The sequence below is a fragment of the Crocodylus siamensis genome, chromosome 8 (genome assembly GCF_052110815.1).
Source record: "Crocodylus siamensis isolate JL-2025a chromosome 8, ASM5211081v1, whole genome shotgun sequence".
NCBI classification, from domain to species: domain Eukaryota; kingdom Metazoa; phylum Chordata; order Crocodylia; family Crocodylidae; genus Crocodylus; species Crocodylus siamensis.
The window spans coordinates 56,928,582-56,953,274 of NC_143402.1; the positions used below are offsets into that span (position 1 = coordinate 56,928,582).

The 24,693-nt window shown below is 58.5% G+C and overlaps 3 protein-coding genes across 10 annotated transcripts; 1 reads left to right on the plus strand and 2 right to left on the minus strand.

The window, feature by feature from the left end:
• The first annotated feature begins 357 nt into the window (after positions 1 to 357).
• On the plus strand, positions 358 to 13,664 carry GTF2F1 (general transcription factor IIF subunit 1). 4 transcript variants are annotated; one of them, XM_090060499.1, is made up of 15 exons: positions 358 to 442; positions 1,145 to 1,209; positions 1,681 to 1,727; positions 2,297 to 2,369; positions 3,002 to 3,195; positions 3,684 to 3,854; positions 4,265 to 4,443; positions 5,121 to 5,265; positions 5,365 to 5,426; positions 5,907 to 6,026; positions 6,225 to 6,298; positions 8,445 to 8,583; positions 8,768 to 8,897; positions 9,241 to 9,347; positions 13,016 to 13,664. In XM_090060499.1, exons 2-15 carry the CDS (start codon positions 1,198 to 1,200, stop codon positions 13,411 to 13,413), a joined length of 1,851 nt encoding a protein of 616 aa, XP_089916625.1. In that variant the 5' UTR covers positions 358 to 442; positions 1,145 to 1,197; the 3' UTR covers positions 13,414 to 13,664. The 4 variants fall into 4 exon arrangements, with proteins under 4 accessions (XP_089916625.1, XP_089916627.1, XP_089916623.1 ...); XM_090060497.1 differs by having other exon boundaries at positions 383 to 442; positions 1,629 to 1,727; XM_090060501.1 differs by lacking the exon at positions 13,016 to 13,664 and having other exon boundaries at positions 9,241 to 9,914.
• Positions 13,665 to 14,056: 392 nt separating this feature from the next.
• On the minus strand, positions 14,057 to 15,724 carry ALKBH7 (alkB homolog 7, RNA demethylase). 2 transcript variants are annotated; one of them, XM_090060181.1, is made up of 4 exons: positions 15,451 to 15,724; positions 14,786 to 14,971; positions 14,514 to 14,638; positions 14,057 to 14,379 (listed from the first exon to the last, which is right to left on the minus strand). In XM_090060181.1, the coding sequence occupies exons 1-4, from the start codon at positions 15,667 to 15,669 to the stop codon at positions 14,247 to 14,249; spliced, it is 663 nt and encodes a 220-aa protein (XP_089916307.1). In that variant the 5' UTR covers positions 15,670 to 15,724; the 3' UTR covers positions 14,057 to 14,246. The 2 variants fall into 2 exon arrangements, with proteins under 2 accessions (XP_089916307.1, XP_089916308.1); XM_090060182.1 differs by having other exon boundaries at positions 14,798 to 14,971; positions 15,451 to 15,717.
• A 1,135-nt stretch (positions 15,725 to 16,859) lies between these two features.
• Positions 16,860 to 24,633, minus strand: LOC149858705 (afadin- and alpha-actinin-binding protein-like). 4 transcript variants are annotated; one of them, XM_090060628.1, is made up of 14 exons: positions 23,397 to 24,633; positions 23,075 to 23,150; positions 22,546 to 22,691; positions 22,257 to 22,358; positions 22,022 to 22,132; positions 21,468 to 21,603; positions 21,105 to 21,180; positions 20,809 to 20,947; positions 20,617 to 20,713; positions 20,017 to 20,165; positions 19,312 to 19,485; positions 18,580 to 18,697; positions 18,296 to 18,473; positions 16,860 to 17,586 (listed from the first exon to the last, which is right to left on the minus strand). In XM_090060628.1, the coding sequence occupies exons 2-14, from the start codon at positions 23,121 to 23,123 to the stop codon at positions 17,445 to 17,447; spliced, it is 1,617 nt and encodes a 538-aa protein (XP_089916754.1). In that variant the 5' UTR covers positions 23,124 to 23,150; positions 23,397 to 24,633; the 3' UTR covers positions 16,860 to 17,444. The 4 variants fall into 4 exon arrangements, with proteins under 4 accessions (XP_089916754.1, XP_089916757.1, XP_089916755.1 ...); XM_090060631.1 differs by lacking the exon at positions 23,397 to 24,633 and having other exon boundaries at positions 22,567 to 22,688; positions 23,075 to 23,373; XM_090060629.1 differs by lacking the exon at positions 23,397 to 24,633 and having other exon boundaries at positions 22,546 to 22,688; positions 23,075 to 23,373.
• Between the last annotated feature and the right edge of the window lie 60 nt (positions 24,634 to 24,693).

Consider the following 24,693-nt stretch of genomic DNA (forward strand, 5'->3'; position numbering starts at 1 on the left):
AGGGCCCTGCCCTCCCCCCAATCCCCTGGACCCTGCCCTAAGGCTGGATCTCCCCATTCCCAGGTCTCTGGGGGGAGGGGTCCCCAAACCCTGCTGTGGACCTGGGTCCTGCTCCCCCACCCCTGCAGGTCCCCCCCCAATCTTGAGGGTCCTCATTTCTCCCCTCCCCCAAGGACCCTTGAACCTCCCTCCCTCGCCCTGGGACCTCGCTCCCCCCTCTCTGAGGCCTCGGGGGCCCCAATGCCCCCAGTCCCCCGGAGGAGGATAGGGAGACTCGCTCCACCCCGCTTCATGACATTTCCGGCCCCCAGGCCGCGAGGGCGACACAGTGCCAGGCCAGTTCCCATAGCAACCCGCGCAGGCACGCCCACTTCCGGCGCATGGAGGGGCGACTTCCGGTCTTTCCGCGGCGCCCGGAGGGTTCGAGTGGGGTCGGGGCTCGGTGAGCGGGGCCTGGGGGCCTGCAGCGCGCATGTGCGGGGGGGGCGCGCGCAGATGAGGGTGGGGGCTAAGGTCACGGGAAGGGTGCCATGGGGAATGAATGGACAGAGCTCCCCTCAGGGGGAGCAGGGGAGGGGTCCTGGGTCGGAGGTTGGGTGTGAGAGGGGCTTGTGTCAAAGGTTCCTGGGGTCAAAGGGCATGGGGAAAGGAAGCAGGGTCCCTGGGCGAGGTGGGGGCAGCATTTGGGGGCTGGGGCTAAAGGTCCATGGGGGTCAAAGGATACAGGAAGAGAGAGAGTAGGGGTGGTGGTTTGGAAGCAGGGGTCACGGGTAGTGGGGGAGAGCATAGAGGGATCTGGGGTCTAGGTGGGGCTGAGGTCATAGGTCCCTGGGGTTGAAGGGCATAGGGAGGGGTCACTAGGGTTAGGGATGAGCATGGGAGCATCTGGGGTCTGGGTGAAGCCAGGTGATCCCCAGAGCTGGGGCCTGTTTTTCTACTGGCAAAGGGATTTCCCTGTCACTACAGTAATAGCTCCCATGCCCTGCTCTAGCCCCTCCCCCCAACCTGGGAACGCAGGTGTCTGGGCATCCAGCCCCTCCAGCTTGGCTCCCTGTGTTCATGTCACCCCCCACCCACAGCTCTGGGTGGCTGGCTCTGGTCCCCATTGTGGCAGCCTGAAATCATTGCTCTTGTCCTCTCTCAGTGCCTTTTCCAGGAGCAGGGTTGAACACGTGTGACCCTGTGTCAACTGCAGCCATGACATCCCTGGTGAGTTTGCATGTGTGTCCCCCTGAGACAGGAGCAGCAAGCCACGCAGGTCTCCCTGCCCCCTTGACTAAGGCATATCTGGCTGAGACAGACTCTCACTGCCCCTGGGCTGGAGGAAATGATGCCCATCCACCCCTCACATGCAGCCTGGGACAGAGGAGCCCTGCTGTCTGCAACTGCTTACCAGCCTTGATACCCTGAACAAGAGGGCTGAGAAGCCCTGGCCCCAGCATCGCTGCCCCATGTCCCTCTGGCTTGTCTCACAGCCACCGTGGTCCCTTGGGGATGGAGCAGTCCAGAAACCCATTTCCTGTGTTGAATTCAAGTCCTCTTTGTTTCTCTACATGCTGCATACGTGTGGGTGTGAGCAGGTGCATGGGTCTACATGTGCATGTCTGTATGTATGTCTGTGTCTCTAGCATTCCATGCGCTAACTGTGGGATGAGCCCTTGCTCTCCGCTCTCTCCACAGGGCACAAGCAGCCAATCAGTTACGGAGTATGTGGTTCGAGTGCCCAAGTAAGTCTCCAGGCACTGCCTTCTACCCCCTTTCTTGCCCTCCCCATGTTTGCGCTGCTGTATCCATTGCCTGGAGCAGGGACAGGAAGCTGGGATGTTACCCAGTGCTGGGTGGGCACCAGGGCCCTGCCCATCCCTCGTGGCTTCTTGCTGGGAGCTCCAGGCGTGGACCACTGGGAACAGCCATGTTTCCTTTGTCTTTGGGCCAGGCTCAGCTGGGGGTGGGAGGTGGTGATGAGGGGAGGGGCTGGCTGTTGTCTCATGGGGCTTTGAGAGGTGACCTTGGGCTTTCTCCCAGTTGCTTCTGGATTTAGTCTCTGGATTGAAAGTCCAGGCTTGTTGGTGGGGCAGCCGTGGTCTCACTCCTGTCCCAGTACGGGACTCCCTTGCTCAGGGTTCTGGGGAGACTGTGCCATGCCTGTGAGAGAGACAGGTGTCCCTGCTTCCTGGGCCATGCCCCCTGCATGACTGAGCTCCTGCTTGGCACTTTACACTGCCTGGCAGGTACCCTGGTGAACCCCCTTCAGCCGCCTGCTGCTTATGGAGGGTGATGGCCCCCTTCCTTGCAGGAACACAACGAAGAAGTACAACATTATGGCCTTCAATGCCGCCGACAAGGTCAACTTCGCCAGCTGGCAACAGGTAGGGTCCCCACCTACACCCCCATTCCTGGCAGGGCATCTCCCTGCCTCCTGCCGTAGTGCTCAGAGACTCAATCAGCCCCTTGCTAGCAGGGTTTGCCACAGCCATGCCCAGAGGCACATCCAGGGGGTCTGCAGTCAATGGACTCCCTCACTGCTGCCTGAACAGAAATGCTGCTGTCACTGCCAGGCAGTTGGCTTTTTGGGGGACCAGAAATCAAGGGGGGAGGCTGGGACAATTGCACCTTCCCCCCAAATCTGCCCCACTATTTGCCCATGATGGAGCAGATTGTGATGCATTCCAATAAGGTGATATTTGTTTTTGCTTCTATCTCGAGCTGAATCATCAAGCCCTGAGCCCATTGGTTATTAGTAAAGCTTCTAGATTTCTTTTACCTGGAGAAATGCATGTGTTATGTTACATGGGATGATATACCTCACCATGTGCACCTCCCTTCTCTCCATCCATGACTGTGAGCCCCTGGGATCAGATCTCAGCCCATAGAGCTGCCAGCATCCCCAACAGTCCCCCTCTGTCCCCATCTCCACTTAGTCCCACTCTGATTGAGAGTCGCCCATGGGGCAGGGAGTGAGTGGGAGCAAAGCCATGACATCCTCTCCCCACACCCCCAGGCCAAGATGGAGCGAGACCTGAGCAACAAGAAGATCTACCAGGAGGAGGAGTTGCCTGAGTCCGGGGCCGGGAGCGAGTTCAACCGGAAGCTGCGGGAGGAAGCACGGAGGAAGAAGTACGGCATCATCCTTAAGGAGTTCAAGGCCGAGGACCAGCCCTGGATCCTCAAAGTCAATGGCAAAGCTGGGCGCAAGTGAGCTGGGGTGGCTGGGCCAGGCCCCTGGGGGGAGGCTTATGGGGTTACAGGGGAGTGGGGTTGAGTATGGACACCTCCATGGGGCAGGGGGAAGTCACAGGCTTCCCTGGGACTTTGCAGTGATTCAGTAGAAGGACCCAGGCATCTTGGCTCCCAGGATCCCCCCCGTCTTCTGTAATGACTAGTCTCGCTGCCTGGAGCCCTTGTGGCTTAGAACCCAGGCATCCTGGTTCCCAGGCTCTGCCATCAGATCCCCACACCTCTCCCAAGCAGGCAATGGAAACCAGGAGCCCTAGCATTCAGTCTTACCTGGTCTAACCAGCAGGTTCCATTCCCCTGCTAGTCAGGACCAGAACCCAGGCATCTAGGGTCCCCCGCTGCTGTAACCATTGGATTTGCTGTCCTGGGGCTAGAACCTGAGTGACTGGACTGGTACTGCTTCCCTGGGATGCCCTGACACCCCACCCCTCCCTACCCACTGCCAGGTACAAGGGTGTGAAGAAAGGCGGTGTGACAGAGAACGCCTCCTACTACATCTTCACGCAGTGCCCAGATGGCGCCTTCGAGGCCTTTCCTGTGCACCATTGGTACAACTTCACCCCTGTGGCCAAGCACCGCACACTCACCGCCGAAGAGGCCGAGGAGGAGTGGGAGCGGTGAGCTGGGGAGAAACCCAGGAGTCTGAGGCCCTCTCCATGGACTTTGGTGCCCAACTGCCACTCCTGGCAAATCCAGGAGACCAGGCATCCAGTGCTCTAACCTCCCTTCCAAAGCTGGGGAGAAAACACAGGTGTCTGGGCTCCCAGCACCCCCGACTCCTACCCACCAGCTCTTACTCCCCTGCCTAAGCTGAGGAGAGAACCGAGGAGTCTGGGCTCCCAGCTCTGCAGACTCTGACCCCTTAGCCCCTGCTCTTGCCGTGAGCTGGGGATAGAACCCACACCCCCAAGTACTGGAATGGAACTCAGGTGTCCTGGCTCCCCACCCTCCCTTTTTTAACTTCCTAGTTCCCCTCCCTCTCCTCCCAGAGCAGGGAGAGAACCCAGTGTTTGGGTTTCCCTCCCAGACGGAACAAAGTCCTGAACCACTTCAGCATCATGCAGCAACGGCGCCTCAAGGACCAGGACGAGGATGAGGAGGAGAAGGAGAAGAAAACCAAGAAGAAGGGCAGTGACCTGCGCATCCACGACTTGGAGGAGGACCTGGAGATGAGTTCAGACGAGAGCGAGCTCAGCGACCCTGACAGTGAGGCCCTGGCCCTACTCCCACTCCCTTAGATGGAGCCTCCCCAAATCTGGGGAGTCCTTCCTAGCATGTTCTGTGTCAGCTCCATCCTTTGCATCATGCTTGGCATTGCCGCTCACTTCCTTCCCAGCATGCCCTGTGTCACATGCCCAGCATTGACTCCCCATTTTTCCAGCATGCTGTGTTACACTGGTCTCCTTCCCAGCCTTCTCTGGGCCAGGCCCTGTCCTCCCCAGCGTGCCCTGTCATGCCCCCATCCTTCTCAGCATGCCTTGAGTTCTTTTCTTATCTTTCCCAGCATGCTTGGCATTGGTCCCCAGTCCTTCCTATGCTCTAGGTCCAGCTCTCCATACTTCCCAGCATACTCAGTGTCAGGAGCCCCTGTACAGACCCCTCTGCAGTTTTTTGAGCTGGATCCAAGAGGGGGGTCCCTGGGGGCCGGCTTGGCTCTGGCCTCCTGCCCACAAGTGGAATTCAGGAGTCATGGTCCCTGTCTCCCTCTTCCTCCTCTGCTGAGCAGGCTGGGGCTGAGGCATGGGAGCCCCACCAGCCTTGATTTCCCCTCCTCCATGGGTATCCAGAGAACTCAGGAGTGCTGGCTTGGAACCGGTCCCTTGCTGGGCTCTAGCACTGGTGTCCAGCCTGCCCCTGCCCCCACACTACTTCCTTGATGCCAGGTGAGAAGGCAGCCAAGCTGAAGAAGAAGCCGGCACCCACCAAGAAGAAGAAGAAAAAGAAGGGCTCAGACGATGAGGCCTTTGAGGACAGTGATGATGGCGACTTTGAGGGCCAAGAGGTCGACTACATGTCTGATGCCTCTAGGTCAGGCCCTGCCCCCCCCAGGCCCTGGGACCCAGGGCCCTGGTGCTGTGCCCTGCTTTGGCATGGGTGGCTCACGGCCTTGGTGCTTGTACCCTGCAGCAGCTCACTGGAGGAAGATGTGGGGAAGCCCAAGGTGACCAAGGAGGAGGATGTGCCCAAAGGTAAGGAGGCTCGGGGGTCTGTGGAAGGAGGCAAGGGTGTTGGAAGCAGAGACACCCCCTCATCCCCCCCTTGAGGTCTCATTTGCTTTCAGTGGTGCTTGCTGACACCGTCTCCCCTAAGGCTCATGTGCATACCCCTGTACACCTATACATGTGCACATGCATGCAACTGTCTGCATGCACACATGCAGGCGTGCCTGCATTGACATGCCTGCACATGCACAAGGACTTTTATGCCCATTTACATACATGGATTTGGACATGCGCATGCTTGCATGCTCTCAGTTAGATGTGTTTGTGCACCTGCTTGATCATGCTTGCACACAGGCACACTCGTATGCTTACATGCATGCATGTGCACATGTACACATGTGCATGCTGACACTCATGGATGTGTGAACATGCTTGCAAATAGGCATTTAGATGCTTGCACACAGTTGCAACTGAGACCCCATCCCCCTTACTCTCTGCCCCCTGTAGGCATTGATGAGGCGAGTGAGAGCAGTGAGGAGAGCGAAGAGGAAAAGGCACCGGAGGAGAAAGAGGAGGAGGAGGAGGAGAAGAAAGCACCCACCCCGCAGGACAAGAAGAAAAAGAAAGGTGGGAGAGGTGTGGGACAGGGGACACAGGCCATGCCTGGGCCTGGGCTCCACATGCTGGGGGGCAGGAGGGACCAGATCTAAGCTCTGCTCCCACTTCTGTCCCTCAGCTCCTTCCCCCACTCCATTCTCCTGGCACCACAGTGGGTGTGGGTGGGGGGCACCAGGGCTTACCCTGAGCCAAGTGCCTGGTTTGCAGACAGCAGTGATGAGTCAGAGACCTCGGAGGAGAGTGACATCGACAGTGAGACATCTTCTGCCCTCTTCATGGCTGTGAGTGCCCTGGGAGAGGGAGGGGCAGGGATGTAGGGGGTTCCTGCCCCATTCCTGGGGTGGGAGAGAAGGAAGTAGGTCCCTGGGCTTCTCAGCCAGGCATGCAGCTCTCCATCTTCTTCCTGCCCTGATTCCTTGTGCTGTCAGTGCGACTTGTGGATGTGCAAGGTTGCATGTACAAAACGTGCAAGCATACATAGATTTCATAAACATTAGGGCTGGAAGGGACCTCAGAAGATCATCGAGTCCAGCCCCCCGCCCAAAGGGCAGGAAGTCAGCTGGGGTCATAGGATCCCAGCAAGATAAGCATCCAATTTGCTCCTGAAGGTGTTCAATGTAGGTGCTTCAACCACCTCCGATGCCAGGCTGTTCCAGACCTTGGGGGCTTGGACAGTAAAGAAATTCTTCCTTATGTCCAGCCTGAAACAGTCTTGTAGTAGTTTATGACAGTTCGACCTCGTATCCCCATGGCTCTCAGCTTGTCACTGTAAGGTCTGCTTTCCTGACCTCTGATCACACGCTTGGCTCTTCTCTGGACTCTCTCAAGCTTCTCCACATCCTTTTTGAATAGTGGAGCCCAAAAGTGGACGCGGTACTCCAGCTGCGGCCTCACCAAGGCCGAGTACAAGGGGGAAATGACGTCCTGTGATTTGCTTGAGAAGCATCTATGGTTGCTTTACTAGCTGCAGCATCACATTGCAGGCTCATGTTCATCTTGTGGTCAATGATGACCCCCAAGTCTCCTTCTTCCGTAGTGCTAGCCAGCGTAGCACTGCTGAGCCTATAAGGATGCTGCAGGTTTTTCTTTCCAAGGTGGAGAACCTTGCATTTTTCAGTGTTAAACACCATCAGGTTCTCATCTGCCCATTTGCTGAGCCTGTCCAGGTCAGCCTGGATCACCTGCCTGTCTTCTGGCATGGATGTTTTGCCCCAAAGTTTGGTGTCATTGGCAAACTTGGCCAGTCTGCTGCTGACTCCAGTGTCCACATCATTAATGAAGATCTTGAACAATATGGGCCCAAGGACGGAGCCTTGGGGGATGAGTGACTTCCATCAATTACTACCCTCCGGGTCTGACCACAAAGGCAGTTTTCCAGCCAGTGGATCGTGGTGGACCCAAGGCCACAATTGGCCAGTTTTGCCGAGAGGTGATCATGGGATACCAGATCGAAGGTTTTTTTGAAGTAAAGATGTATGACACCAATCTCTTCTCCCTTGTCCAGGTGATAGGTCACCTGGTTGTAGAAGGAAATGAGATTGGTCAAGCAAGACGTACCCGCAACAAACCCGTGCTGGCTATCCCTTAGAATGTTGGCGTCGGCCAGTCCATTAAGGATGGCCTCTTTAATAAACTTTAATAAACTTTTCTAAGATCTTCCCCAGGATAGAAGTCAGGCGGATAGGCCTATAGTTAGCCAGATCCACTTTTCTCCCTTTCTTGAAGATAGGCACCACATTGGCCTTCTTCCAGTTTTCGGGCACTACACCAGAGCGCCAGGAGTTTTCAGAGATCCGTGCCAGGGGCTGAGCTATGATGCTCGCCAGCTCCTTGAATACCCTGGGGTGCAGATTGTCAGGGCCGGCTGACTTGAAGGTATCCAGCTTCTCAAGGTGTTCCTTCACGAGGTCAGCATTAATGGAGGGCAGGGGATCTCCGTCACCTGGACCTGCCTGTCCGGTAGCAGGCATGGGCGTCCCATGGGACTGATGAAAGACCAATGCAAAGTACCCATTTAATAGGTTGGCTTTTTCCTGGGCGTGAGTTGTCAGTTGCCCCATCTGGAGCATGTGCCAAGTGCCTGGGCAAGGATGCATGAGAGAGCATGTATGCATACATGTGCAAGTGTGCATGCATGTGGGTTCAAGCGTATGAGTGAAAGCGTGTGTGCAAGCATGTATGAGCCTGTGTGGGTGCAAGTGTTTGTGCGCACATGCAGTTGCATGCGCGAGTGTATGTACACACATGTATGTAAGCATGCATGTACCCATGGAAGCATGCATGTGTAAGCCTGTTATGCTGCCCAGCTGCATCCCAGAGGTGGTCATCCTGCCTGGGGCCTGGTGGGGCTTCATGGGGGTGGGGGGAGTGCATGGGGGATTGGGCTTCACCATGATGCTGAGACCACCATTCCTCCCCCCACCCCAGAAGAAGAAAACGCCCCCCAAGAAGGAGCGCAAGGGCTCAGCTAGTAGCTCCCGTGGCAACAGCCGCCCAGGGACGCCCACTGCAGATGCTGGAAGCACCTCCTCCACTCTGCGGGCTGCTGCCAACAAGCTGGAGCAGGGTAGGGTTTGGGGGCTGGGGTGGGTAGCCATGGGGGTGGAAGGAGGGGGCACAAGCCTGCCTTCAGGCCCTTAGCAACAGGACAGGGGGTGGAGGGGGCTGGAACACGGTGTGGAGCAGCTTAGGGTATCCTTCACTTGTCCCAGGTCCCTAACCCTTCTCCCCCCTACACATTCCTGGCACAGGCAAGCGGCAGGCAGGCTCTGGGGACCTGCCAGCTGCTAAGCGGCTGAAGTTGGATGCTGGCGGCCCCCAGCCCACATCGGGCAAGTCCACACCCCAGCCTCAGTCTGGCAAGTCCACGCCTAGTAGTGGGTAAGTGATCTCTGACCCCAGGCCTGGCTTGGTGTGAGTGGGGAGGGCAGGGGGTGTAGAAATGGGGGCAAATAGGGCATCAACTTTGGGGGTGGGAGTGGGCCTGGGGTTTGACTAGGGGCCCAGCCTAGGGGAAAGGAAGGTGGTTATGGGGGCAGGCAGGTGGGGCTTGGGTGCCTCTAGGCCTGGCAGAAGGTGGGGTATGGGGCAAGGGAAGGCAGCTCCTTCTCTCCAGCTGGGTTCTTAGAGTCTTGCTGCCTAGGCAAAAGTTGGGGTGGATTTGGGGGATGTCTTACCCCTCCCACCCAGCTCACCCCCCCATCTCCCGCTTTGGTGCCCCTAGTGATGTGCAGCTGACAGAGGATGCAGTGCGGCGCTACCTGACACGCAAGCCTATGACCACCAAGGACCTGCTGAAGAAGTTCCAGACCAAGAAGACAGGACTGAGCAGTGAGCAGACGGTCAATGTCCTAGCCCAGATCCTCAAGCGCCTCAACCCTGAGCGCAAGATGATCAATGACAAGATGCACTTCTTCCTCAAGGAGTGACATCCCCCACCCCCCCCAGTACCTCCTGGCTCCTACCCCCCTGGCCCTGTCTCCTACCCCCCAGCTCAGGGCAGACAGTGCCAGGGGGAGCAGGGAACTGGTCCTGGGCACCCTTGTGCTCATGTCCTCCTGCCCCTTGCAGCATAGGGCTCTAGGGATACAAGGAGCCAAACCAGGGGCTCTCTTCCCATGTACTCAGTCCCCCTTGGTCCCCCCACATCCCCCAGCTTGGGGTAGATACTGCCATGGACATGTTGGGTACATGGCAGGGGGGAGTAAGCAGAGCCCACCCCCCTGGTTCCCCAAGCCACAGCCTCTTGATCTGGGCCTGGCTGTAGTGGGGGTTTCCACAGGCAGCATCTGTACCTCAAGCCATGCCTGCCCCACTCCAGCCTGCTTGTGGGGAACTCCAGGCTCACGGCTGCTTTTGCCATGATATTGCAATAAAGTGGGGAGTAGGTTCCCAGTGGTTTCTTGTTGAGGCTGGCTGGGGTGTGGTGGGGTGCTGCTGGCAATTGGGCTGAAGTGGAGGAGGTGAACCCAGGAGTCCTGGCCCCTCTTAGTATTATTCTTTGGCACTGCCAGACTATAGACAGGACCCTGATGTGGGTGGGGGGGTGGAGAGCTTCTGGTCTGTTGCTGTTGCACCCCAGAGGTAGCTGCATTTTTACCTAGGGGCCCTATTCCCCACGGAAAAGCCCTGGAATGGCAGCTGGAGAATCCTTGCCAGGTCTAACCAGGGGGAGGGGGAACCCAGGCCTTGCTGCTCCCCCCCCTCCCCTGCCCTGCCCCCCAACAGCCTAGCCCTGGGCATTCTGCACATAACTCCCACGGCAGGGGCTTGGCGGGCACCTCCTGGGGCTAAATATAGCCTGTGGCCCACAGCCAGGAAGCACTGGCTTTAGCCTTCCCCTGGCAGGCAGGGTGAGGGTAGGGGGAAGGGGGGTGCCTTGGCCTGTCAGCCTCCTGCTGTGGGAGACTGAGGATGTTCCCTTCCCTCACTACCCTGCCAGGCTCTTTCCAGCCAGGGTCAGGCCCTGCCAGAGCTACAAGTGGAAAGAATGAGCCCAATATAGCCTTCTGCTGCCCCCTGCCCAGCCCCTACCCTGCTGGGCCTGTTCCACATGTGTAGACCTGAGACATGAACCAGACAGCTGCTCCCCTTTCTCCCGCCCCCCCGGGCAAGCAGCTGAGCCCCAGCCACTACCCCACCCAGCATCCCTACCACATTGCATAATAGGAAATTCCCCAGCTGTGGACCAAAAGAGTTTCCTCTGACTGGGCCTTAAACTGGTTGGGGAAGCAGGGGGCAAGGTGTTGAGGGTGGGGAAGGGCAGTTGTGCCTCTGCAGACCCTAGAGGAATGCATGGCTCTGGATGAGTCCATACATATGCATACATATGCACCTAGACATATACACATACCACACCTCCATTAGACCAGGAGTGGGCAAAATTTGCCCCACAGGCTGGATCCATTCTGCCAGGCCATTCTATCGGGCCTGCGGGGCCCCCTAAACCTCAGTAAGCAGCCCTCCACCCAAAATAATTGCACACCCCTGCATTAGACAGAGACCAATGGACAGTCACTTGCTCACTTGCTCCTCCTGTCTATATATATTATTATAGGTATGCCTAGGTCTGTTACCACCCCCCTCCCCAACACAGACTTTATATACTTGTGTGCAGCTAGACAGATGTGTATGTATGTGCATGCATGTACATGCGCATACCTTGTGTGTGCGTGCGTGCGTATCCATAGACATCCCCCCAATTAACTATACACATACAACTTCAGGTACCCATATGTATATGTACACATGTGTGTGTGGTCATATGCGTGTGTGTATGTGTATACACAAAGCCTTTTCATTCTGTACACAACCACACATATGCACAGGTGTGCCCCTACATACATACATGCAGGAGCCAGGGTCTAAACTCTAAGGACTAATGGGAGGTGTTAGCACTGTTGTTTTTTAGGGTGGTTGTGTGTGTGTTTGAGGTGGGGCAGTTACTCCACTCCCTGGGCCCAACCAGAAATGTGTGTAAATGATTTGGGGTGGGGGGGCAGCAACAGGCAAGTCACTGCCAGGGGCATTGCCCAGCACCAGGTCTGGATTTACACCTCTCCCTCTTCCCTTCCCCCCCAGCACCTTTCCATCTGTCTGGCCAGCCAGACAGTACACCCCCCCCAGCTGCTTCCACCCACTCTCTATTGTGCCCCCCCCTAATCAAATCCAGGCCTTTCCACTCTTCCCTCAACACCCCCCCCCCGCCCCCCCAAGCTTAACCTGTTCCAGCAGGGGCCAGCTTAACCTGCCCTCTTAATTTGGGGGTATCGTGGCTGAGGCCAGTGCATGAGCCACCTCCTGCTCTTGTACCCATTTCTGAGCTAGTGCTTGCCCACCTCTATGGTCTGACTGCCCAGTATCCCAGATATAAAAATACTGGTTTCAGGGGGTGGGAGCAATGCCAATGCCCCCTGAAGGGCTGGGGGGAGAATCAGGCTCTTTCCAGGTCCTGCTGCACCCACCTTTGACTGCAGTGAGGGGTGTAAAGGGTTAACACCCTCCCACCAGCCAGGTTTAGTGCAGGGTAGGGAACCACCCCAAAATGGATATAAATAAAGGGGGCCACCAGCCCAGCCCAGGCAGATCCAGACAGGGAAGATGGAGGTGACTCGGCTTATGTGTGGCCTGTGCCTGGTGCTACTGCTGCCAGCAGGGGCCCCATGGCACCAGAGGCTGCTCATGCCTGGAAGCGATGCTGGAGACCTGTCCGGAAGGCCCCTTGGTGAGACCCTGGGAGCTGGGGGACAGGTTGTGGGGGGACTGCAGCTATGAGGCTGAGGCAAGCTGCAGGTCCTGGGACTGCAGGTTATGGCTGTCACCCAGGTCATCAGTACTAGAGCTGGGCATGGAAACAAGGTGCCCAGGACCTGACCCCCCCACCCCCCACACACACACTCACACTGGGGAACGGGGGAGGCACGGCTGTCCCCATCCCTGCTGCTGCTCTTGGAGGCTGAGAGGCTGGCTCCCCTCCACCCACAGTTCTCCCTACCCCTCAGCACTGGTCAGACTGGTGTGTACTGTCTGGCCAGCCAGACAGCGCCCCCCCCCGCCCACCACCACATGCCCCTCACCCCAACATCAGTCTCCCCAGAGCTATGCATTGGAGGGGAGGTTGGGGGCAGGGGGGATCTTTACCCCAACACTCCCTTCTTTCTGGCTCAAAGTGAGACCCCCCCCCACCTTGGTGCCCAGATCTGGCCCCTGCAGGGTTACTGTGTCAGGTCTGGGGCACTTCTGGAGGGTGATGGGTAGTGTTTTGGGTTCCATGCTGCCCAGTGCAGCTGGGCTGCCTTGAACTGGGGGAAGTGGTCCTCTGCCCTATGCCACAGAGCTGAGGGCATCCCAGAGGGCATGTAGGGGGGGGGTCTCTGCTTGGTGCCAAGGGCTGGGGGCACCTCAGAGAGCAAGGTTGGAGTTGGGGCGGGGGTGGGGAGGGCTGGTTGAAAGCCTATGCCTGATCCCTGGCACAATCTCTGCCTCCCTCCCTTCTCCAGGGATCCCAGAGCCTGCAGCCCCCACCCCACTGCCCTCAGTGGCCTCCCAGCAACGCCCCCGGCGGCGGGCACAGGCAGTGGTGCCCTGGGAGCATGAGTGCCAACTGCGGAGCCTGGCACTGCGGGTCAAGGACCTGGGACTGGGCTATGCCTCAGAGGAGACGGTGCTCTTCAAGTACTGCAGCGGGGGCTGTCCCAGCACCCGTTCCAATCACGACCTGGCACTGGCCCGGCTCTCCCTGAAGGGCTGGGACCTGCCAACCCAGGGTGAGGGCAAACTTCCTGGGGGCCCCTGCTGCCGACCCACACGCTATGAGGATGCTGCCTTCCTGGATGACCGGCACCGCTGGCATGAGGTGCGCGAGCTCTCCGCTGCTGCCTGTGGCTGTGTGGGCTGAGCATCACTCCCACAAGATGGGTAACCCCTTTCCCTAGCCTTCCCTCTCCACCCCAAACCCACCAGCCCCATCCTGCTCTCTGCTCACTGGGGCTCTGCTGGGGACTCCTAAGTTATTGTATTTATTCCCTGTCCCCTACCTAGGTGATGGGGGATGAGGAAGACACCCCCACCCCTCAGCTCTGAGATCCCTTGCCCAAGCTCCTGGCTGCTCTGTGAAGCTGGGTGGGGGTAATAAACGTGTGAAGCTGAGTGCTAGGCCTGAGGCTGTTTGTGGGGAGAACAGCTGGGGGCAGGGGGCTCCAAAAGGGTCCTATTCTCAGCCAATGTCTGTCCCCCGCCACCCACACCCCAGAAACACAGGGCCCCAAATGAGACAGAGGGAAGGCGTTAGGACCCCAGAGCCTTATGGCAGACAGTGACTCTCTCCGGGGAAAGGTTTAACCCTTGACCCTGGTAGTTCCTATGTTCATTTTTATTCCTGGAGCCACCATTTTTACTCTGGTAGAAGCAGCGTGAATGTGTGCACACTTGGGGTTTCTCCTAGGACAGCATCAACTCTCTCAGAAGAAAATGAACACCAGTAAGCCCTCAAAGACAAGGGGTGGTTATATGTTGATAGGGGAAAACAGGAGACAGGGCCATTCCAACCTCTTGGCTTTAATCAGCTGGTGTGTACAAACAAGGCAGCTGTACCCATCGGGCTCAATTAAACCAGATGCTAACTGCACGGTGGGGACAGGATCCCCTCTCCTCTACTGGCCTGATGCAGCTGGGTGCATTTCCTCCACCATCCTCTGTTGTGGCTTGGGATCTGGAGTGTCCTGTCCCCCACTAAGTTAGGGGGGGCAGTGGCAGGCTCCTGCATATGAGGGAGATGCGCCGGTTCCGGGGCACCCTCTGCCCATTGAAGAAGGAGTCCTCATCCCGCAGGATTTCGTGGGTGAAGTTGTAGCGAGCTGGGCCCCTGGCAGGGTAGGGAGAAAAGGGGGTCAGTTCCAGGGGCTTTCAGCTCCCCAGGCAGTGCTGCCCACTGGCTAGGGGCCTGGAGGGGCCAAAAGACAGACTGGGAGCCTCCACATGCCCACAGTGCCCTGGTACCTGAGAATGTAGAGGGAGCAGGGGGGCAGCAGCATGTCCAGCCAGTCCTTGGGGTTCTCCTCACTCACCAGGCGCATAACGCTGGCTGACAGCAGGGACAGCCCCGCAATCGTACAACCACAAAACTAGCCACAGGGCGGGGAGGAAGGGGTGTCAGAGAGAGGCAGCGCTTGCCCCTGAGAGCCCCCACAATGTTATCAACTTGGGGTGGGGAGGTTGCTCTAGCAGCTCACAACAGCATGTGGATGGAGGCTGCCCCCCCTGAGGCCCACCTGACCCCCCACCTTGACACTGTCGACATGGGGTTTGATATAGCCATTCTTGTCCAGGTCCAGCACGTGCACAGGCCCCAGGTGGGGAGCACTGGGGGGTAAGGCAGCTGCCCGCACCCGCTCTAGGATCTGCTGGCACTGAGCGCTCCAGTGGGACTTCTCAGTCTCCCGGAAACCATGGATAGCCTGTGTGGTAGACAGTGGGGGCAAATTGGGGGTTAGGGGAGCTCTTACCTTGGGATCCAGTCTCACTGCACCACACATAACCCTGGGGCCAGGGATGGGATCCTGCTGAACCCCCAACTCTGCTCCCCTACCAGACCCCAGACCCACCAATTCCACCACAGCAGTGATAAGTGCACTCCCCCCCAGGCTAGCCCCAACCTTACAGAGGTTTCCTGCCCCAGTCCCAACCCCCATGGGAGGACCCTGCTGCCCCATGGATACCCCCCAGGTTACCCCCAACCCACCCACTGCCTCCCCCCCATATGGCAAATCCTGACTACCCCCAGCCCATGGGCACGCTCCCACGGGCAAGCGACACAAGCACCCCTGACTGCTACCGCCACTCTTGAATCACACTCCGCCCCATTCGACTGCCCACGTGACTACCCTCAACCTGTCACATGATTCTCCCCACGTGACCGCGTCCCAGCCCCGCTGACCCCATCCCAGTGGTCGAACTGGTATTGGCGGCGGCGCAGCTGCGGTTCGAGTTCCCGCGCCAGCGCCGTCTCCTCGGCCGGGCTCACGAAGTCTGGCAGCACCTCGGCCTGGCCCCGCAGCCGCAGCGCCACGCCCGCGCCCGCTGCCCGCCACAGCGTCGCCGCCGTGCGGGGCATAGCGGGAAGCGCGGGCGGGGGGGACTGCCTCGCGCGAGGCATTGTGGGGGACGCAGTACCGAAGGGTCTGGGCACAGGGTGAGAACGTCTGTTCGCAAAGGTTCTCACCCCCGCGCGGAGCATTGTGGGGGACGTAGTTCTTCAGCATCCAAGCCTCCCCCAATGTTCTGCGGACGCTGAGGTACTACCTCCCCCACCCTGCCCCGCGCGGGGCAAGAACTGTAATCCACACTTCCCACAATGCCCTGCGAACAAACGTTCTCGCCGCGCGCAGGGCAGGGTGGGGGGAGGTAGTGGCCAATGCTCCCGTACAGCATTGTGGGAAAGGAAGGGGAAGAGTTCTCCTCCTTCAACGGGGTATTGTGGGAAATGTAGTGCCTGGGGCTGTGTGTAAAGGTTGGACACGGAGCTGCTCTCGAGGTACTGTGAGAAGGGAGCACAGGGGCAGCTTCCAGGGCATGCTGGGAAATAGGTAGAGGGTACTTTGCGGAGTGGGGAATGATAGCTTGGTGCACTATGGAAAATTAGGACATGGGTCACCTTTCTCCCCCAACAGCCCTCCAGCAGGGGATTCTGGGAAGGAAATGGCTAAGCTCAAGGCAGTTAACAGTCTTACCCAGTGCGTACTGGGGTAAGCAGTCCAGTGGCATCTGTTCCAGTGCATCTTGGGAAGGGTACCCCCCAAAGCACTTACAGGTGTCCTACTCCCAGCTTAATTGGGGCCCAAGCTAGGTGTGCGGCTGGAGGAAACCCTACAAGGATGGCTGCAGTGAGCTGGGAGGAGCTGGTTACTCAGCCCACGGCTCCCTACAGCAAGGACGAGGAGGAGCTGGCCACTCACCAGCTCCCATGGCAGCACATCCTGGTTCAAGGCTGCATCTCTTCCCCCTGACAAAAACTGAGGAGAGGGAGTAGAGGAAGGAAGATGAGAGGAATTCCAGCTTGTGGCCTGCTCTTTTTGGCAGAAGGAAGGACCTGCTATGTCTGCGGATGCATCCATGCCCCAAGCCTTGGACTGTTAAGTTCACTACCAATGAACTGTGGTAGAGACAGCCCTCAAATCAGTTGCCTATAACAACACACCCAGGGTCCTAAGGGGAGAGAATAGGCAATAGCCTGATACATTGTGGAATATGTGGATGTCATCCCTTCTGCCCCAGGAAGTGCTGGGCCAGACGGGTGAGACTGAGTTGGGGGAGCCAGACCAGAACTGCAATACTCTGTCCTTTAGAAGTTCTCCTTGTTTATTACAAAACAATACAGAAAAGGTTTTTAAAAAAATCTTTGATTACAACCAACACATGAAACAGCTCAGAGGCACCTGTCTACATCAGGCACACAGACACAAGCCTGAAAGCAAAGACCAAAGCCCTCCTCCTTGTTCAGAGACCAGCTCTGTATCCCAACCCCACATGCCAGCAGGGAGGAATCCCTCCCTGGCCTGCTTCTTATGGAGAAGAGGCCTGGAGATGGTTGGATTAACAACCAAACAATACAGCTTTACGCTTAAACCCAGAGACAGCTAAAAGCTAGACGGAATCAAGGCATCCTATGGAGATCACCCAGCTGAGCCCAGAAGAGGAGTCTTGGCAAAGGAAGCTGAGCTCCCAGGATCCAGTCAGGCTCCAGCTGGGTTGGAGAAACCAGGAGTGGCATGGGGGGGGGGGAATGGATTAGACTTTCAGGGATAGAGATGGCTCTTTCCTCAAAAAGATAACACTTGGCAGCAGCTGGAGTCTGGCTGGTAAAAGACAGCCCCCCCATGGGGGAAGGTGGTACCTCAGAGTCTGGTCCCTCCCAAAAGTTACAGCCAGGGCCTAGAAGGAGGCCTCCAAGAAGTGCCCCAGGAGCTCTGTGCTCACAGGCCACAAGTCCTCACTCTGTGTCTGGGAAGCTATGTCCTGGTGCCCCCCGTTCCAGGCAGCATCCAGTAGTCTGGGCGGGGCAGGGGTGGCAGGGCTGCAGGATGAGACGGGGGGGGGGGGGAGAGAGAGAAATTCAGAGGCAAAGCTCAGCCAGCAGAGTACTTAAACCCTCCCCTCTTCCAACACATGTAGCAGCACAAAAAGAAAAAAAAAAGGGGGGGGGCATGGGAAATTCTCTTCCAGCCCCATGCGGCAACCAGAAAAGCCCAGAAACCTGGGAAACACCAGTAGCAGAGCAGAGATAATTGCCACCAGTGCCCATTCAGTGCCTGTTGTCCAGCCTCTCCTTGAACCCCTCTAACGGACAGTCAGTCCACAATTCCCCTTGGTATCTATTCTCCCTGTGAATAAACTTTCCCTGACATCTGACCTAAATCTCCTTGGATACAGCTTCAAGTTATTGTCCAGCCCGAGGCCCCCTCCTACTAGTCAGTCCTTCCCTTAATTAGAGAAAAGCACATGCTGGAGATGGACACATCCACACAGAACCTGCTTTGCTTCCACACCCTCAACCTGAGCAACCAGATGCTGTTTACAGCCAGAGCAACTTCCAGCACCCTACCACCCTCCTGCCTCTCCTCCCCTTCCATGGGCCTGCATCCAAACTTCCCACCTCCTTCCCATGACCTTGATTTCCCTCCTGCTTGAATTTCTATCCCCCACCATCCAGCAAAGGTTTGTCCCAGGCTCCCTCCTGGCCCATGAAGAGTCCCTGGTCCAATTCCACAGCCAGCAAAGGCCACCTGTGATGCAGGATGAGACTCTGCCCCCAGCACTGCTCTCCCAGGCTGGGGGTACTGGCAGGTTGGGAGTGAAGGGGCTGGCTTCGGAAGGGCATGGCAGAGGTCTCTGGCACCGAGAAGGGGGAGTAGCTGGGCTGGGGGCACTTCTTGGCCTGGAGATGTGGCTCCTGGTCCAGGACTGAGGGGGGGGGAGAGAGAGAGAGAGAGAGAGAGAGTTAGGGCTTGAAATGCCTGAGGAGGTAGGGGTGTGGGTGTGACAGAATCCAGCCAAGGGACTTGTTTACCCCACGGGGTGCTGGAGGCTGACTCCTGTCGCTGGGGACCCCACAAGTCCAAGTCGGCCGCAGCACTCAGGAACTGTTGTTTCAGCAGAAGAGCACGTTCTGCCTCAAACTGCTGCCTCTGGGGGTACATGGGAGTAAGGTGGTGGGGAGGCAGCCTTGAAGACCCACAGTCAAAGGACTTTGTAGCTAGGAGAGGAGCCTTGAAGGTTCCTTACAGCTCTCCCCCTTCATTGCTGACTCTAGGGGGCTTGGGAAACTGCCCCCCACCTTTCCCACCACCCAGGACCTGCCTCTTCCCTCTGGCCCAACCCCCAAGGCCAGTCCCTCTCTGTACCCCCAAGCTCCCTGCTGCTCCCCCTCCTTGGTTCTGCCTTCCAACCAGTCCCATCTTCACCCCCCACAAACTCCCACCTGGTTGTGGTCACCCCCTAGGCTCTACCCCTCTAGGCTTGCACTCTCATCCCCCAAACCCCTCATTACTATCCCTAAGCCTCTGCCCCATGAGTAGGGCACATCCTGGCCTGTTACTCAGCCATTCACCTACCCCCCAGCAGTTGCTCAATTGGCCCGTTATATACTCAGTTGTTTCCTGACTGCTGCATCCCAGAGCTGGCTGCCTCAGTCCTACGCAGGCAGTGTTACACTCAGCTATCTCCTAGCCCTGAGCTGGTTGCACCCTGGTCTTCAATACTTGGCTCTTCCCCCAACCCCAGGACCTGGCTCCCCCTCCACCTCATGGCCCAGGCGGATGGCGGCCTCGGTGAAGCTTTGTCGCTCAGCCTCGAAGGCTTGCTGTTGCCGTTGAAACAGCACACGTTCCTCCTGCAGCCGCTGCTGCTCCTCCAGTACATAGGAGCCCTCCAGGCCTGGCGGCAGCTCTGTACCCACTCCCACCACCAGCTTCTCCTAGGAAGGACAGGGCATCATGGGGGTGCTGGAGGCACTGCCTCTGGCCCCTTTTGGATCTTTTATCGTGGGGGGGCAATGCCATGGGAGGAGCAGTGATGGCACCCCAGCCCCTTTGGGCCCCAATATACTGGGAAGGGAGGGGGGAGGGAGCACCAGCTGCATTGACACCTGGCCAGTAAGGATTCTGGATAAGTCTATGTCATCCCAGATGAGGGTGGCAGAGCCTGGCATCTGCCTTTCTCCCCTGCCCCCCAACCCAGGCAGGCTGGAGCAGGAGGTGTACCCCCCCTCCTCTGCCACACCCCAGGACTCACATGGGTTACCCCAAGCATGACCCTTCCTCATAGCCACAAGGGTCAGGGCTTGACTTCCCAGGCTAGGGCAGACTGAGGTTGAGGCAGGTCCCCAGGCCTAGGGCCTTGATGCAGCTGCCTCAGGAAGAATGCAGCAGCAGCAGCACAGAACGGAGGCTCTGGGACAGTACCATAGGTAAAAGGGGAGGGAGGGGGGCTCTGGGGGTCCACACACCTGCAGGCACTGCTGCTGCCAAGCGATGAGACTGCGGCTCTCCTTGATCTCGGCTCGGAGCCTGGCGATCTCCTTGTCGTGGTCGGTCACACTGATCACAGGCAACTCCCCACCCATTCCTCCCAGCTGCAGGGGAGCCCCAGCCACTGCTGCGGGTGAGGAAACAAGGGGGGACTGATATCAAATGCCTAAGGAGGGGGACAGCTTTGGGACCCCTAAAGCTGTAGAAAGGGTGGCGACCCCTCCCCTCCCCCACTTTACAGCCCACTAGGGATTTGTCGGGGGAGGGGTAAGTTGTATGTCCCGGACGCCTGAGTTCTGTGCTTTCTTCCTAGGGTGCTGTGGGGCAAGTCGCTGGCTGGAGTGGGCTGCTTAGGGACCCCTAAGGCTGGAGACAGGATGAAGGGGACTCCCACTTTTTCAACCCAGCAGAGTTGGGAGAAGGAAGGGGTTGTATGTCCCAGATACTGGGGTTCATGCAGGCAGCCCAGGGCACATGGAGGCTGGAGGGGGAGAAAGAGCCCCCAGATGATGGAGCCTGGTCTGGCTGAGGTGAGGGTGGGGGTCGGGGATGGGAGAAAGGGGGTGGGGTGCACATACCCCAGCTCCCAAGTGCCTCAGCCCGGGCTTTGAGGCAGCCCCACAGCTCCCGAATGACATCAGCCAAGTGGGTGCTGTCCAGCTTGGGGTCCCCATCCTGTAGACCAGGGGTTGGGACATGAGTCTGGGAGGGGGCATAGGACCCGCCCCCCCCCCCAAATCCCCACAGCTCCTACCTTGGGCTTTGCTCACCTGGCCAGGTGGCAGGAGGCTTTGGAATTCATCCCTTAGTTGCTCCAGTGCCAGCTGCAGCTCAGCATTCTCCACCGCCAGCACTGCCATCTGCTTCTCCTGGGTGCCCAGCAGGGAGCGGTAGAGCTCCTCCTCCCGCCTGGGGGCGAGGGTTCCCCATTTCCTGAACCCACCCAGCCCCTTGCATCTGTCCCCCAAGACCCAGAGTCCCCACATTGCACCCATCCCATCCTGCTGCCCACCACCCCAGCCCAGCCACAAATGCTGCCTCGCCCCAAGTCATGCCCCCCCCTTACTTCCCCAATGCCTTCCCAGTTTTCCAGGTGGCTCTCCGGCCATTGGCACGGCTCAACGGGTTGAGGATGTCCATGTCTAGGAAACAGGGTCGGGGAAGGGAAGGGGGAAATCTCAGAGCTGAGGCCGAGGGTCACGACAGGTTGGAGCTAGAGCATCAATGCCAGCCCACCCCTTGTTCTAACCACTGGGACCTACTCCCTGACCTGAGCCAGAGAGAACCCAGAAGTCCTGGCTCATCCCCTCCAGGCCCTCAGACTGGACAAGGCTTCCCGGAGTGAGAAGTATCCCCCCGCCCCCCATCAAGGGGACAAATAGAATAGATCAGGGTTGGTGGAGCCCCCCACAGCACAGCCCCTACTCACTGGCACGCCGGTCCCGCTTGTCCATCATCAGTTGGCCCAGCCTGTCCTTGAGCCGTCCAAGCTCCTGCTCCCGGCGCCGCAGCTCTTGCCCCTGATGGGCCCTGCGGGTTGCCAGGGCACTGCGCAGCTGCTCCACCTGGGCACAGGGTGCAAAACCCATTCCCAGCCTGTGGGTCTCCATGGGGAGGATGGCATCAGGGAGGACTCAGCCGGGAGATGCTGTGTGGAGCTGTACATGAGGGGCATTGCGAGGGCAGGGGAGGAGAGGCCCAGGGTCAGGGGGGGCTAGGGGGCCAAGAGAGGGGGCTGAGTGACCTGGAGAAGGAGAGGGTGCTGGAGTGTCTAGGGGGCAAGAAGGGAGCCTGGAGGTGATCTGTAAGGGGGCAAAAAGAGTCTAGGTGGGTCTGAGGGGAGCAAAAGGGGCCAGAGAGGCTGGTGGGGAGGGGGAAAGGAAAGGAGAGGTGTCTAAGGAGGTTGAAGGGGTCAAGGGGGGCATAAGGAGGTCTAGGGGGCCAGGAGAGGCTGGGGGGTCCACCACCCCACATGTGTCTTACCTTGGCCTCTTGCACTTGCAGCTGCTCCTGCAGTTCCTTGTTGGCCTCTTGCAGCCGCTGCTCATGGCGCTGCACAACCCCCAGCTCCTGCGCGCAGGCGCCCAGCTGTTCCTGGGGGGGGGGCAATGCAGCAGAATGGGAGCTGGGGGGCAGCTAGGTCCTACCCAATGTCCCCCTGCTGGCTCACTGGCACTAATGAGGGCACCCCTCCATTGTTAGTCCCCAGCAGCCTCACCTTGAGCTGGGCCTGGCGCTCCTGCAGCTGCTCCAGCTTCCGGCTCCAGTACTGCCTTCTGGAGCTGCCAGCAGTGCTCAGGGAGGGCAGCCCCACCTCCTCCTGCCATGGAAAGGACTCATGGGGGGCAGACAGACCTGGCACCCCCACCTGCTCCAGCCTCCCTGGGGCCCCCAACCCAATTGTACCCTCAATATACCACCCCTGTTCCCTCACCACTGCAGCCATGGCTGGCTACAGTGTCTGCTCCCCCTCCCAGTGTACTGCTCCCCCCCACCCCCATTAACACCTTGGTGTCCAGCTGACATGCCTGGGCAAGGGGGCCGATGCCAGGCTCCACGTCACAGCTCCAGCATGAGTCCCTGGCCAGCGGCTCCAAGGAGTCATCCAGGATCTCAGGGCTGCCCCGCAGGGCCATTGAGGCCCCAGATTCTGCTAGGGAAGAGAGGCAGTATGTGGGGGGAGACCATCGCAAGAAACTGATGTCAGCCACAAGGCTGGGTTGGGGACCCAGAAGTCTGAGAGCTTCCAGGGACTTGAGGGCCACAATGTTGCCCATGGCCTGAACCAAACCGCTGACCCAAAGCATCACTGGGCAGGGCAAGAGGCCTGGGGGGATCTGGGGGCAGACACCTAGGTCCTCTCCAGCTCTGCAGGGTGGGAGGGGTGAGAGCAGGCAGATCTGGGAGCTCAGACACCTGGGTTCTCTCCCAGATTTGTGAGGGGATCAGGGGCTGAGAGCAGGTAGGACTGGAAGCCTAGATACCTGGGTTCTCTCCCAGCTCTGGGAGGGGCAGGGGGTGAGAGCAGATGGTTACCTGGTGACAGGTTGGTGCCCAGCATGTTGGGGCACCCCAGGTTCTTCATGGGTCTCCCCCTGGCTCAGACTAGACCCTACAGGAAAGCAGGAAGATGCCCCAAGGAGCCCAGGTCAGACTCAGGCCAGTACCCCAACCCAGAGACCCCTACTTGCCTCTTGCACCTGGGCTTCTAGCCCCCCTCCCTGAGCAGGGAAAGAACTCAGGCATCTGGCCTCCCACCCATACTCCACCCCTGCTCTAACCCCTCAGCCCCCATTCCTCTCCCAGAACAGGGCTAGAACCCAGGGGTCCCAGCTCCCTCTACTCTGACTAGCCTCACCCCAGCAGGAAGATAGCTCAGGCACCCTGACCCCACCACTGAAGAAGCAAAACATTCACCCCTTCCCTCATAGTACCCTTTATATATCCTCTCTGCCCCGCCCAGCACCTCTTCTATTGGCCCCCTCATCCCACTGCCAGCTTCCCACTGGTGTGGGCTAACCAATGGTAAGGGGCAGGACTTGTGGAGACCACAGCATGCTGGGAGTTGCAGTTCTCCAGGGCTGGTAGGAACAGGCAACAGCACCACATGGCTGGGGGTGGGGAAGGGGTATATAGGGGACACTGTTCGGGGAGTATAGGAGCAGCAAGGAGTATGTAAGTGTTTCTATTGGACTGGAGAGGAACAAGGGGTTTACACGTGCACATGCTTGTACATATATGTCTGTGCTGTTGGGGGGAGAGGATGAGATAAAGACAGATTTTGGACAGGTGGAACATGTATGTAGTAGGCAGAAGTTGGGGGGAACATGGCTACCCACAAAGGGGAGCAGGGCCTGCAGAAAGGGCAGAGACACCCCCCTCCCCCAGCCCATGGGGCAATTAGGATGGGTGGGGCAGCTCTGGATCAGCAGCGAGACAAGGGCAGCTGGTATAGTGTTAGCCTGGGCTGCTCAATAGCTGCTGTGCTCCAGCTACCCACAGCCCCCAGAGCCACCCACACCAGCCCCTTCCCCCAGAGCTGGCTGCAGCATCCCAGACACTTAGGTTCTTAAACTCTGGGAGGGGACCAGGAGCTTGGGGGTTAGAGTTGGGTGGGCCGGTAGCCTAGAGACTCAGGTTCTTTCCCAGCTCTGGGATGGGGGTGGTGGAATCTGGACTGGGAGCCTAGAGTCAGCTCCTACCTTCCACCCAAGCCAGCTGCAGGGTCTTATAGCTAGCAGCTATGGTCCACTCCAGAGCCAGCTGCACCAGCCCCATCTCCCAGAACCAGTTCCTGGGTGTTCCACCCCACAGTTGGCTCCACGTTCCACCCTAGAACCAGCTGCCTTAGGTCCTTCCCCCAGATGACCTCAAGCTGATTCTCAGCAGTTTCCTGCTAGCAATGGTAGCAAATGGGACTGGTTCTATGACCCCATAAGCAAAGTTGGGGGGCATGGCTATGGTCCTGGGAACACTGGACTGCCCCAGGAGAAAGCTAGAGCCACCTCCAGGCTGCTCTAAGTATCCCCAAGGCCATAGAGACCCCTGCCCCCATGCCTCCTGGCCCTGCATCTGAGCCAGAAGCCCTGCCCCACATGCCCAGCCAGGCAGTATCTCCAAGCCACCAGATACTCTGGCCTGGGTGGAGGGATATG